Below are 15,073 nucleotides of genomic sequence, written 5' to 3'. Positions count from 1 at the left end.
AATGTACAAATCTATTGCAAAATTGACCCCTGGAGCTCAGAAGTTTGAGCACCACTGCTCCAAAGCAATTTAATCTTCATGATTTCAGTAGTTTAATTTCCTACCACGCCTTCTGGTTAGCCATGTAATAAACACACACATTAGTATTAGCATGGGCACAGGAAGCAGCTGATCTGGCTGAATCACAGCTGCGGCATAGCGTGCTGGTGGCCTCTGGGCGTGCAGGGCATTCTGAGAGGACAAAGAGCACCCTGGAAAATGTATTTGTTTGCTGATTTTTAGAGTGTGTTTTGAAAAGAATAGAGCAGTATGCACAGTAGCTCAACAAATCTGAGCTCAACAAATCTCAAAGAGTTCTGTGCCAGCCAACCCACACAATGGCTTCACGCATTTCATCAGATAAAACTACTGCAGCAATGTGACTTTGGATATGAAATTTACAGTATGGTTTCCATATTTTCCTGAATAACTGGAAGGGTACCTTTAGTCACTGTGTTTATAAAAATGCAGAACTCTATTGAACTCTATTGAGTCCGCACACAAAATGTTCTGTTCATAAACTAGACAGTTTGGGGATGTTACTTACTAGATTCAAGCAATGCTGTCCTCCATGTCAGTCAGTGTTATTGTTGCATAATAATGATCATTATATCAAATAATGTCAAATACAAGTAGAATCAACTCTCCCACACTATGCAGAAATTTGCATGCAAGGTCAGTCAAATGTGGTTATTAAAAAAGTGTACAAATTTTTAAACACCAGTTTTTGTGAAAAGAAAACTTCAGACCTCGAGTACCTCCTGACTTCTCTTATGAAATAACCGTGTGTGTTTGTGTGTGTGTGTGTGTGACAAACAGACAAACATACACATAAAACATACACATAAAAGCATTGATTTGCCATTCATTTTTGGAGTGGTCCGGTGGTTTGAGAAGTCAAATTAATCTAGTTTATTAATCTTTATTGAGTGCATTTTAATACAATATTTTCTGAAAGTTACAATTACAAACTCTGACATACTTCACAATAAACAAATCTTTGTACAATGACACAAAAAACTACATCCTGTCCCATTATTCAGTATTTACAGTTCAGTGAGTTCGCCAATTGTCATGCTGGCACCGCCGGTGGGGCGGCTAAGACCCTGTAGTGGGTGTGGCAGAGGTGCTGAGTGGGTGGCTAGGTGCTCTCTCTCAAAGCAGTGTCTGCAGTCTTGTTCACTGTTGGAGGGTGCTGCCGTTTCCCACAGTTCTCTGCAGTACACTGAGAGGGAACGAGCAAAGGAACACAGAGTTTCAGAGGTTTCTATAAGGCATTCTTACAGATATTAGAGATGGGAGAATGAGGCATTTCATTAAACCAAACGGGTGGAGCTACTATATGCCATCACAATAACTCACTGATTTTGTGTTTAGCTGTAGATAGGAAAATCTTTTGATTAACTCAAAGATTGACGTCACTATAGCTCCACCCATTATAGGGCTAATGAAACCACTCTTCCCATCACCAACAGATAAACACACATTACTGAAATGGCTACCATGGCTGAAAAGTAAAGGCAACAAGAACACCAAAAAGTGTTTTTTTTTATTCAAACCCAAGGAAATCTGACACAAAATTGAGGGCAATCTTTGGGACTATCAAGCTCCTTTTCCTGGAAACATCAAAAGAAAGCAAACAACCTAATGAACCCTTTCCCGGGACTCAAATCTTCACGGGAGAAAAATCAATTGAACCCTGTTCCTCTCCCACTGTGACACCCTGCACGCAGCTCTGTGTCAATCTTATTGATTTATTTAGCGAGCAGGGAGGAAGAAAGGGACAGAGGAAGAGAGACAGAAAGGAGCCCTGTTCTCAGATGTCTGTACTAAACTCTCACAGACAGGGAGAAGCCACGTTAACCTTTTCACATACCTAGCCTCCTCCTATACAGACCACTCATTCCCCACCACCATCCCTGGGAACCAGATTTTCTGTTATACTCTGGTTAGTAATATCATAATTCTCCTGGGCAGGCTCATCTGGCCACATTAATCTTTGTATGTGTGGTGCATCTGTTCGTTGATATGTGTTTGTGTGTGTGTATGTGTGAGTGCGCACGCGTGTGTGTGTGTGCCACAAACCCTCAGTCTCATAATGGGAATTACCCAACACAGTCAGAGGAAGGGGAACAGCTAACCTTTAACCCAGTTAATGTTAGCTTCCATTACCAGAACAGTCCACATATTCTAAACCAGTCCTAGTCAGTCCACATTCTATTTCTAAAAATGGTAATAATGAACCATATTGAATCAACAGTAGAGATCCACTCCTATTTGCTTTATGAAAATATTAGTACCGAATCATGTGACATGTACAGTACACCCTAGTTCTACTCCTTAGTGTGTCAGCAGTCTGAAATATTTCCTGCTGTGATAATATTTATGACAACTATACAACAGGGCCTTTCTATATGCCTGATCAGTTTTCCCAACAAATTCTCTTAATTTACAGCAGTGATGGTGAGTTTGGATACAAGCTATGGCCTGACAGGCAGTTTCACATGACTACAGTGGGAGGAAGAGTAACAGCCAACATCATCTGATGAGGAACAGAAGATCTATAGAGAATTCCACATGTGGTAAAAGAAACAAGGGAAATCAATGCGGTTTCATGGCTGTACAACTGCTTGATTTCTTCTGTCCCCTGGGTGTCTCATGAAAAGCACATCGCTCTTCCTACTTGGAAATCTGCCTGGCTTTACATTGACCTCACTAGATGCTCACGTGTGGATCACCGCAGAGCGAACAGGAGTTACTTTCTACAGTGTTGTTGAAGATTTAAAAAGCAGCTAGCACTGACATGCCTGAAAATACCAGTGTCTGACACATACAGAGAAAAAGCATAAGCAAAAGCTAACGTTAGCTCTTAAGTACCTAGTGGTATCTTTCCAAAGAAGCAGCTATTTTGTTTGATAGGTTTTGATTTCATTGCCTCGTGGTAATGGAAACAGCTGTCCCTGATGTTTGTTTTGATAAATCTGTGCACTTTTGGAAACACTAACCTGCAGACTCCCAAATGCCACCTTTGCAATCAATTGGAATTTGGAAACATTATTTGATGTGTGCACAACTCTGAAAATGCAGGTCATTCTGTCAAATAGAAACATACATTTTAAAAGTAAAACATCAACTTTTGGGATCAGGTTGCTTAATTAAACTTTTTTTGTTTGTTTGTTTATTTTTTGGGTTCAGTTGCTCTTTTTTAAGCACATGCAATTAAAAGGAATTTAATACTGCAATTTCCAAGTAAATAGAAATTCAAAGAGTTGAGGAAACCCCTTGATGTGAATTGGATCTCATTTTGTAAGGCCGCCGAAAAAGGCAGTTTTCCAATGTTGAATGGTTGTTATCTGACTTCCAGAAGTAAATCTGGTCCAGTATAACTCATAATATTTATATATTTATTTATTTATAATGAAAACAATGGTAAAAAATGTGTATGCTACAAGCTAAGAGTACTTTTTGTGTAGGAGAATTACTATGTGTTTATAAGTATAACAATTATGAACACAGTATAACAGTTAATGCTTAATTTAAAAATAGGTTCTTCACATTTAATCCATTATTAAAACATAATGTAATAATAAATATGGTATAATACACAGAACAGACACTAGAGTGGACAATCTAAGTAAATTTCTAAGTACTATTGATATACTATACGGTTGAAAATTATTTTGTGCAAAACATCTCAATCAGGATGGACATTAGTTATGGTGTCTGAGTTTTCAAAGGTAAAGGCAAGCAGCCACTTTAAGTCATTACCCTGGCCTATTATTAAAATCACACGATTATGTCTAGATTATGAAGAGATAATGAATGTCATTATAATTTTTAAAAACTTAATTATACAGATAAAAGCTGAATTACGGCAGGGGTGGAACACTGGCAATGTGATCGTGGATAAGACCCTTGGCGGCAGCTTCAATCAATATTTCCCGGGACATTTGAACCATGTAAGGAGGACCCTAATTGCTTTGCACGAGAGTAAGTCGCTGGTGTTAATTTAAAAAAATGAATAGGTAGACAGATACCCAGTAAATGGATCAGTGCTTTGCAGATAGGTAGCTACAACAGGAAGTCTAGCCCTGTCACTCATATTGGAATCATTGCATCTAACAATGCAGAACACTCAGCTTCTTCAGCTTGGCTCCCATCTAACCCCACTCACTAGGACTTCCATCTTATTACTTTAACGTATTAAGTTGAAAGATTACAAATATGTGATTACAATGCTCTTAACTGAACATTCTAATGCCAATGTAACAATCACTACTGGTCATTTAAAGCAATGAAGTTCTAGAACACTGACTTGGAATTAAAAAAAAAAAAAAACATTCCAAAAAACCAACACTACAAAAACCAAAAAACAAAAAGGAAAGAAAATCTTAAATATTTTAGTCTCATATTTGGACTTAAGATGTTCTTTCTATTACATTTTTCCTAAATCAAAAGAATGGCAATGAGGTAATGAATGGTTAACTTATTTCAACATTTGCTGATGTGGTAAGACAATTTCACTTTTTCATAAGCAAAAAATAATTTAAAACAAGAAAAAAGTCTCACTAAAAGACTAAAATACTGTACCTTGTTGACATACTTTTACTCTTCAGAGGTTATGGGAATTACGGTGTGTTGATGGTTTTAACATATTCATGGTTTGTAATGGATGTAATGCATTCACAGTTATCATTTTGGTTATAGGTTTGCATAATTAACATACATTGAACATTTTGTTTTGCATCTTTTTAATGACAGAAATGAGGTATCACCATGCCTCTCTAGTTGAGGTCTAAATTCTCACTACATTCTGTTGGTGTTTCGGTTTTAGCCATATTTAATTTGCTGATGTTCTTAAAGTGTTAAAAAACATCTGTCCTAGAAAGCAAACTTGTCCTTATCTTTTTAAAAACTCACACATTCTTAACCTGTCTCCTTTGTACAACAATATTCATAATGACTGGGAAGCAGTATATGACCTCCAAATGTTAAAATGGACTGATCTCTCAGATCTCAATAATTACGTCCCATATCAACACTTCCTGTTCTTGCATTAAATTCTGGAATCCTTGGCAAATACTCAAATAAAGAAGTTTAAAAAAAAATTAATAACAATGTACTTAGTAAATCCAGTCAGATTTCAGATCTGGTCATAGTACAGTTACTGCAGCCTCAGGAGTAGTGATTGTCCAACCCATTGACAATGGACACTGATTAAAAGATTCAGGCATACTGGGTTTGGGCCTGCAGCATCCACCTGATCTTCCAATTATTTTACAAACAGAGCTCAATGTCTATGTAGATGGCCATATGTTGCCTCGAAATGAAAATACAGTCCCTCAAGGCTCCATTCTTGGCCCAGTATCATTTAACAAATCATACAGACAATCATATTTTAGCTTTGAATAAACTGAACTGTAATATCCATGGGGATGGTTCAGTTCTTTACTGCTGTGCCCCTTTTCTTTCCAATGCCTTCCCAAATCCTCCAAAATGATTCAATCTCCTTGATCTAGTCTACAGCACAGGCAAAACTAATGTCCTGGTACTTATGAGGTCACATCACCTATTTCTGATGCCTTTAAAATGAACACTTTTGATAGTAACGGCATAAAAAAGGTGTCTTACAAATATTTAGAGAAGCAGCTTGATAAAATGTGTGGTTTTCAAATAAATATTGTAAATTTCATTTTAAAATATTTTGAGAATTTTTTACTTGATTTAAACAATGGAGAAACAATTGTCATGTGTGCATCATCAATAACTTTACACACCTTGGATAGTTTTTTATAGAACACAAAGGACCAGATTTACATACATAAAACTCAAAACGCAAATTGCAGGCTGACGAGGGCATGTTGGTGCGTATGCAGTCTACCTGAAATTATGTCTTATTTACTAAGTCTTCAGGTAATTACAGTGAATGGTACTGCCTACAATTTACATTTTGCCATGAACCAAAATGTGCAGTTAAAGAAACCTGTTTAGCGCATTGAATACACAGAAAATGTCTAGGTTTAATTCAGTGCTTACAGAGTTTATACGAGTCCACTCTGGCCACAGTGGACGAAAATACTAAATTTGACAGAATACATAATCAGCCACACTTATAGTATATCTGTCCGTTATTTGCATGATCCTCCCTTAAATGAATATGCATTAAGGAGAGAAGTGCACTTTGCGATGGATGACTCACATACTGTAAATCACATGCATACTGCGCTTCCAGCCACGTGTGTCACTTTGATACTGGGACTGTAACATGCACCTGAAAATACTTGCAAAAAGCCAAAAAGCTTAGTAAATCTGGCCCAATGGTTCATTACACATGCTAAGTCACTAACCCACCACTGTATCTAATATGAATGGTTTGGACTAACAAAATGAAATCTATGCAGAACCATCTATTAGCATATACTTATCTATGAGCCAGTAATTGTACTGCTTTCTGCTCAAGTGAAGGTCCCATAAGTCATTCCTTCACTCCAGTGATGTGGTACTTTTTACATTTCCTGAATCTGCTACTGAATTTTGAAATGCACCCACTTTGCACTATACAGTTGGAACAATCTACAAATGCCGTAAACTTGACATGCCAATTGCAACTTTTGATTATACATAATTTACAACATAGTGACTGAAGTGTGGTCCTGCTTTTGCTCCCAGCTAATTTCCCTGTTTACAAAACTGTATCATCTCTGTATGGTATCGTAATTTTGATTGTTGATTTTGTGGACTGTATATTTTGATCCCAAAGAAGTTTTCCTGGTAAATAAAGGATAAATAATAAAATCACCACAACATTACTAGTGTTCGGCAATTAAACAAATCAACTCTAATATTTTCCACTGGGCTCCCAGTGTGTGGTACAGCATCATACATCTTGGACACAGGCCCGGATTCCATGAACAACACTGCAGAAGAAAGCCAGGTCATTTAATAAACACGCCGTGTCTTAACTAAAGGAGAAATCTAGCGGAAAACTTGCATTTTTAATATTGTATTTAAACCATGCCAACAACATTGTTCCAATGTTAGTGCTCAGGTTTATTTGGGCTACTAAAATAAATTGTTACCAGCTTTACAATGTCTAAATCTTTTGACTAGTGTCATTGTTTGTTGTAAATACATGCTGCCAGCTTCTCCACAATGACCTGCGTGTGTGGTCCCAGTGCTTGAATGATGGATACAGCTCTTTTTTGTGTATATTTATTCATATATACAATACTTTCTAACTCCGAGCTTGGTTGGTGTTTCCTGCAGTGTTATGGCAACTAAAAATGAAACTAATAGCAGCACACAATGTGTTTGTGTCTAACTGTGTCTGGCAGTGATAACAAAGAAATTAAGAAATGCACACTCACGTTCTGCCACTCTCTGGCTTCAGCCCTGGGAAAATGCAGATTTTTCAGAAATGTTTGACTTGTGTGCGTGCATGTGTGTGCGTGTGTGTGTATGCATGAGTGTGTGTCTTTGTGCATGTGTGTGCATGTATACATGAGTTTGTGTGTGTATATGCATGTGTCTGTATGTGTGTATGCGTGTGTCTGTCAGTGTGTATGTGCGTGTGTGCGTGTGCGTGCGTGTCTGTGGGTGTGTGTGTGTGTGTGCGTGTGTGTGTGTATATGTGTATGTGTGTGTGTGTGTATGTGTGTGTCTGTCAGTGTGTGTGTGTGTGCATATGTGTATGTGTGTGTGTGTGTATGTGTGTGTCTGTCAGTGTGTGTGTGTGTGTGTGTATGTGTGTGTCTGTCAGTGTGTGTGTGTGTGTGTGTGTGTGTCTGTCAGTGTGTGTGTGTGTGTGTGTGTGTGTGTGTCTGTCAGTGTGTGTGTGTGTGTGTGTGTGTGTGTGTATATGCGTGTGTCTGTCAGTGTGTGTGTGTGTCTATCAGTGTGTCTGCGTGTGTGTGTGTGTATGTGTGTGTGTCTGTCAGTGTGTGTGTGCACGTGTGTATGTGTGTGTGTGTACGTGTGTGTCTGTCAGTGTGTGTGCTTGTGTGTATGTGTGATTATGAATGAGGGTCTGAAAGCAGGTGGCAGGTGTGGAGGTAAATCCGCCGTCTCATCACTCAGTCTGCTGGCATGCTGTGGCCAGCAGGGCAAGGAGCCGTCAATCAGGCCAGGCTCTCCCGCCCCCTCCCCCTCCCCCTCCCTGCCTCCCTGGGGCCACCAGCTCTGAATCACACATCAGACACGGGCCGGACTAGGCCCACTCGCTCGTTCTCCATTAGGCCACGCGCTACGCCAAGCCCTGCCGAGCTGTTCTTTTTCATTAGAGTGTACGAGAGGCTGACAGCTCCTCCCTCACTCACCGAACGCCACAAAGAGCCGCGACAAGGCCGAGCAAAATCAACAGCAGCAACGCCAGCAGCAGGAATAAATAAATAAACCGACAAATGAGCAAATGCGTAAATAAACAAATAAGGGCCGCTGGGCACCTGCGGCTGTCCAAGAATGTGAGAATGCGCTGTTTAGCGCCCGTAGCTCAAATGCAGCGGTTCCTGTGACGGGCGCATGAAGCGCAGTGAAAGCTAAACCTGTCCGGATGCCATATGACAGCGACATACGGAAATCCGTGTCAATGGAATTCCATCGATTTGCTTATCGACACGCGAGGAGAGAGCATCGGAAAATGAGCTCGGCGCACGAACCCCGCTGAGGTCACTGAAGGCACGAAGCCGCCAAACAGGCTCCGCGGAACAGCATTTAGAGCATTCCAGAAAACTCAGCCGACCCACAGCACAGGGCGCAGCGCACATCGAGCTCAAAATGGTGGCTCATGCATTTAAATGAAAAAAAAAAACACCCATAAATAAAAACGTATTGCAAATGAAATGGAAAATACAGAGCCACACTGGGTTACCCAGTTATTAAAACACTGAATTCTCTCATTTACTCTACGACAGGCAGGACCATCAATTTGAGGGCCTGCACTTTTTCAAAATGTCATTTTCCCTGCTGCTGTCAAACAAAAGTGTTGGAGAGATAATGTCATGGTCCCACACATACAGCAAACAAAGCATTCTTTTATCAATGAACCTCACTCATTTCACAAAAAAACCAAATACAGATATTACAATAACTGACCCTCTTTACAAGTACACATAAATATGGAAGGTTTAGATATCCACTTAGCAAATAATCATTGTTATGATTGAGAGGTATGTTTGTCCAATAGCTAGCACTCCTGCAGTAAGTCTACTGTTTGCTGATATTTTGATCATGATTAGGTTGTTTTATAAAAAAAGCATTTCATTAGCAGAAAGTGTAATGTATTCACTGCAGACTATACCCAATGTTTTTAAGATGTACAGCGTTATAAATGCTTCAAACAGTGGACTGAGTTATACTGTTAGCTTGTAGACGTCATCACAAACAATCAACGAGGGGGATCTGAACGGAGATGCGATATTAACCAGACTGTACTAAGCATAAGTGTACAGAAACTTTAAATATTTCCTGAGATCTACAGTACACTGCATGAGTGTGTGCGTGTGCATGCATGCGTCTGTGTGTGTGTGTGTGTGTGCGTGTGTGTGTATGTGTGTGTGTGTGCGTGTCATGCAGGTTGACAAAACTCCACATGTGTATAAAAACATTCCATACACAAAAACTGCTGGCGATGATATGTACATACCAGAGGGCTGTGGTGTTGGGAATGTTCTTCAACGTACAGTTCCGAGCAATTTGACACAAAGAGGGAAAAAAGAATAACAAAAAACATAGGTTTTCATAGGTAAGTGCTCACCACAAAGCCACGGCATGGAACAACACCCACATTAAAACACCGTCATTTTGTCCAAGAAAGATATTTTCATGTCTTTTAGTTTTTTTTTTTGTTCTTTTCTTGTTATCTTCTAACACATGGAAAATTCTCTGTGCAGAGTTTGTCCGGACCTTGAGTGCTGGTCCCTGTCCTTCCTCACAGTGAGATGAACCAAGTCACATGTTCACCACTGGCACCACATCCACAGGAACAACAGAGCTCAGAATGTCCACCGCAATCCAGCTACCACACTCTCAGTTGCCAAAAATGCAAGCAGAAAAAGTATACATACATTTATTACATGTTACCTTCAATATGAAGAGTTATTTAATATGCATTTATATTTAATTTCTATGTATTTATATATGTAACATTTGATTTTTGATGGATTTTAAATCCGGGTACAGCTACTGTTAGCTGTCCTTTGGCAACACCCTCCACCTGGACTTCCACAGGTAGCGTAGTTATATCTCGAGGATCAATAATTTATTAATTTTTTTAAAAGGTATAATTTATAAGAGAAAAAAAAAACAGGGGTGCATGAAAGCCATAGCTTTTGGTTTCTCCTCCAGCTATGGAAAAAAATGCTCCCTCAGTAAAGACCCCCACCCCAAAATCTACAATAATCCAACGTAGATATTCATGATTTATAGATTTCTATTTGCATGTCTCTCAATTTGTTTTTTTCATTCACTTGTCCCTGTGTCCAAGCAATGGTCCTTGTAGGAGATGAGGGAAGGAAGCTTGTGATATGAAGTGCTAGAATCCATGTGCATCATCGATGGTGTTAAATCAAGGTGAGTGTCTCGACCCAGGTGCGTTCGGTTAGTTTGAGGGTCTTCCCAGGACTCCTCGGGGGTTTGCTTCTGCACAGTACCATCGGTAGTCATGCTATGGAAGTGGGCGACTGGCTCGTCTGTCCCCTCATCAACTGAATGTTGTTGAGAATCTTCTTTTGGTGTCCTGCCAGAGTCACCCCTATCCTCAGGAGGTCCCTGCCAAATTTACAAGAGAAAAGGAAGACACACTGATGTGACATTTTAAAATGGCAGACACAATCTTGGCTGAAATTCTCCAGCCTACTCGTTGCATTGTCAAAGACCCCGACCACTCGGGGGATTTTTACATTTGCATTTTTTTTTTTTTCCAACTGGGGTGGAACTGAAAGATAAATACTACAACACTCACTGACGATATCTACCTGGCGAGGACATTCTCATGCAAATGCAACCCACACGCCCGTAAATGAAAGACATAATTGGCTGAGGCATGTCAGGAATTGTTGCCGACTTGTAGCAGTGAAAGGCAAAAGCACACCCTTTTCTTTGATCGACTGTAATGACCCCCAAATGGTAAATTCTCTGCCTCCTGTAAAAGGCCTTCGCTGTCACGCCGTTCCGTCGAATTAAACAGGTTTTTTTTTTTGTTAAAAAATGTGACTCCTGCGAAGCCGACCCTGCCCAGCCCTTGGCTACCCGCGTGGATTTCATGCCTGAGAGCGCAGCATTTGCACAAAGGATTACTCCTTCCTCAGTGCTGAGGCATGGATCAATTATCCTCCCAACACAGACGGTTCAGCCTGTGCGCTCGCTCTCTCTCGTCCCCCTCCCCGTCTGACGAAACATAATTTCAACTCCAGGCTGGATGCATCTAAAAGTGTGAGTGCAAGCCTCATCCAGACAGGGTGACGCTCTCCGTGATGCATAAATCTACAGAGAGGAAGTTTAGCACTCAGACTGTCACCAGTTCTATATTCAGAACAGAATCATACAATAGGACCCGGTCGGAATGTTTAGAATAGAATAACTTTATTTAAATTTGACTGCTTACTAAAGCCTATTTGTGTTATTTCAGTTTAGTTCTATTACACTATTACACACAGTTTCATTTTATCTATATGAATTAGGAGATAAAATGAATGAACAAATTGTTTAATATTTTAATAATGTTGACATATGGCCAACCAATCAGTTCTTATAAGCAATACATAGAGTAAAAGATCATAGTAACATTCAAACATCTGTTCTTTTTTGACAGATGGATGGACATTCCTTAACTTGCACATGTCTGTTACCATTTCTTTCTCCTTTCCTCTACTCTGCTCCCTTTCCTGTATCCTCCTTTTCAACTTATCAGTATTTTTTTACTCATCTCACCTTTTTGTCCTCTCTCTCATTCCCAGTAAGGGTGAGGTGGGTGGTTCTGTGGCTTTGGCAGATAGGTATTTAGTCACTTCCGGAGGGAAAAGAAAAATGTTTATTTTGTCTACCAGGAAGTGGACTTCCAATCCTACCCATGAGTTTGACTCCTGGATGGAGTTATTTTTTGGCTTCTGTAATCATCCACCCGTCTGTATATTTAAATGGCGTAACCTTCTTTCTCTCCCTTAGGGAGAGACTGCCCAGCCAATAGAGCTAATACAACACTTCTCTGCTTTTGTGTTTTTCTAACAACCAAGGCGAGTGTTTAGTGAGATACAGCTTCCTGTTAAACACACTTCATCCACAGATATGAAGTGAAATCTCCATTGCTGAACACTTCTTCCAGCTCAAACAATGGGTCTGCTGTATCAAATGCTACCTCTTGGCAAGGCCTGGCAGACTAGAACAGTTTTTCTTTGATTTCCGATATTTTTGTTTGGATTGGTTCAAAGTTCTGGAGTTCCTAGCGGAAGTCTACAACCTGCCAATCTCACTCTCACTCACAGTGTAGACTAAGTAGCAGGTGGTGGTGGGGGGATTGGTACAGAATGTGTGTAGGTCTGAAACAGGAAGCAAGAATGGCCTTAAAGAAGGAAGAAAAAAGATGTGTATTTGAGGAGGGAAGCAGAACGGGGGCAGAGTTTAAGGCAGGCCGCAGAACAGGGGGTGGGGTTTAAGGCAGGAAACAGGATTGGGGGCGTGGTTGAGGCAGGAAGCAGGAAAGGGGGTGGAGTTGAGACAGGGAACAAAAAGGAGGTGGGGTTTAAGGCAAGAAACAGAACAGGGGGTGGGGTTTAAGGCAGGAAACAAAACAGGGGGTTGGGTTTTTACAGCAGGAAGCAGAAAAGGGGTGGGGTTGAAGCAGGAAGCTGAAAAGGGGTGGAGTTGAAGCAGGAAGCAGAAAAGGGGTGGAGTTGAAGCAGGAAGCAGAAAAGGGGTGGAGCTGAAGCAGGAAGCAGAAAAGGGGTGGAGTTGAAGCAGGAAGCAGAAAAGGGGTGGGGTTGAAGCAGGAAGCAGAAAAGGGGTGGAGCTGAAGCAGGAAGCAGAAAAGGGGTGGAGTTGAAGCAGGAAGCAGAAAAGGGGTGGAGTTGAAGCAGGAAGCAGAAAAGGGGTGGAGTTGAAGCAGGAAGCAGAAAAGGGGTGGGGTTGAAGCAGGAAGCAGAAAAGGGGCAGGTGGGGAGGGCAGGGTTGAGACAGGCAGTCTAAGGGACTCTGGCTGAAGACAAGCAACAAAAGGGAGTATATTCACTCTGAGGTCATCTGTGCCACCAGCTGGAGGGAGGTGAATCCAGAGCTGAGGAAATTGTCCCTGTACTGGATCATCTTGATGGCAGCCAGCCACTCCTCTACAGAAGTAAAGGTGGTAAAGTCTGGCACAGAGCGATCCAGCAGTGGCTGAGAAGGCCTGGGGAGGCATAAGAAGGTGTAAGGAGTGTTAGCTTAGCACACAGATACTGACAAATAGAATCAGCAGCTGTCTGAATAGACAACATTAGCTGAAAACAACACAGGTCATGATTATTGGTGTTTGAGTGTGAGAAAGTTAACAGTGTTCATGAGTGTGAGAAAACAGATAAAGCATTGATTGTTTGGTCTATCTTGTTTAGTCTGCTGTTGTTGTCTGCATGTATGTTTAAATAATACATCATAGACAAGTAATTACAAACAGTCAGGAACTTCTGATTATTCACATTGATTGTTGAATTCTTCATTTTTTACATATTTGCCGTGAGCATCAATTTCACTGTAATTCATACTAAGAATCGCCCCCAGGAAATCAGAAGCCTTCCAGGCTTTTATATGTTGATAAACAAGCTCCTAAAATATAGAAATATTTTTTTGTAAAATGTATGTAGCTTGTGTGTGCATGTGTGTGTGTGTGTGTAGGTGTGGGTGTGTGCGCGAGCGTGTGTGGAGGCGTGTGTGTGCGCGTGTGTGTGTGTATGTGTGTTTGCGTTTGTGTGCATGGGTGTGCAGGTGTGTGTGTTTGTGTGCGCATGTGTGTGCGTTTGTGTGTGTGCCAGTTTGCGCATGCGTGCGTGAGATAGAGCTGAATGATCCTTACACTGCTGGGATGGTGGCCACAGCTTTCAGGCTGGTAGGGTTGCGTATCATCTTGTCCAGCGTGTTGACAATCTCGGTGAATTTGGGCCGGGCGTTCCTGTCCTTCTGCCAGCAGTCCAGCATGAGCTGGTGAAGGGCAGCTGGGCAGTCCATGGGCGGGGGCAGGCGGTAGTCCTGCTCGATGGCATTGATCACCTGATAGAGTAGAGATTGGAAAGGGCGGGGTCGGGGATTAATTCGGGCAATTTTTAGATTGTCTCACCTAATCCTTCCAGAGGGCACAGCAGTGCACCAAATGCCAACTTCAACAGGATTACGCACACATTCTGTCTCACTCAATTAAAAAAAAAAGAAAAAAAAGAAGGCGGGCTTAGCCTCAAGAGCTTCTGGCAGCGAATCAACGGCTTCTCCACGAGGAGACCAATCTGTGAGCAGTCAGCTGCCTCCCGAAAAACACAGCACGTTAGAAACTAAATAAGTACACAACGTGAACCCAGACTTGAAAAACAGTTGTGCAACTTTACCTTTCCACAGTGCACACAGGGGTGTCATTAGAAAAGCAATGATGCCATCCCTGGGCCCAGAGACGCTGGCCCTCATTTACGAAACGAACGTACGACAGAAAACGGGGCGTGCGGTTATTTCCACGCAAAGCTCGGCGTTTATCAATTTGGACATGAGCGGAGGCTACGATCAAATCTCACATCAAGTCTCGACTCGTGTACGCAAGTTTTCATGTCAGCGTGGACTTGCGGTGCAGCATAGTAAATCTGGCTGAGTCGGAGAATTGTTATTAGACCATATTCTGACTGGCATCTAAGCATATGCAGCCACATATTCATCACTTAAAAATATGTAGCCTATGGCAAAATATTCTATTTTGTACAGGCCTACATCGACTGTGTCATATCCGTAACATAAATAGTTATTTAAATTGTTTGCATTTAACGGGGTTAACAGTTTTTTTGTGTAGGCTATGAGATTAATTTCTCTTTCATTT

General features: G+C 41.1%; 1 protein-coding gene across 4 annotated transcripts in view; it reads right to left on the bottom strand.

Moving 5' to 3' along the window:
* Positions 1 to 945: 945 nt before the first annotated feature.
* The window catches only part of LOC135253442 (ephrin type-B receptor 1-B), a 243,604-nt gene continuing 229,476 nt past the window's right edge, over positions 946 to 15,073 (bottom strand). For 3 of the 4 annotated variants that reach the window (XM_064332731.1, XM_064332732.1, XM_064332733.1), the window contains exons 14-16: positions 14,075 to 14,268; positions 13,259 to 13,414; positions 946 to 10,803 (exon numbers count right to left, since the gene is read on the bottom strand). In XM_064332731.1, coding sequence (XP_064188801.1) covers positions 10,695 to 10,803; positions 13,259 to 13,414; positions 14,075 to 14,268 — 459 coding nt within the window. In that variant the 3' untranslated portion in view covers positions 946 to 10,694. The remainder of the gene's footprint in view (positions 10,804 to 13,258; positions 13,415 to 14,074; positions 14,269 to 15,073) is intronic. The other variant, XR_010329615.1, reaches the window with a different exon arrangement.

Source organism: Anguilla rostrata, chromosome 4, assembly GCF_018555375.3.
Source record: "Anguilla rostrata isolate EN2019 chromosome 4, ASM1855537v3, whole genome shotgun sequence".
NCBI classification, from domain to species: Eukaryota; Metazoa; Chordata; class Actinopteri; order Anguilliformes; family Anguillidae; genus Anguilla; species Anguilla rostrata.
The sequence above is the reverse complement of the archived record's forward strand: the minus strand, read 5'-3'. Positions and strand labels throughout refer to the sequence as shown.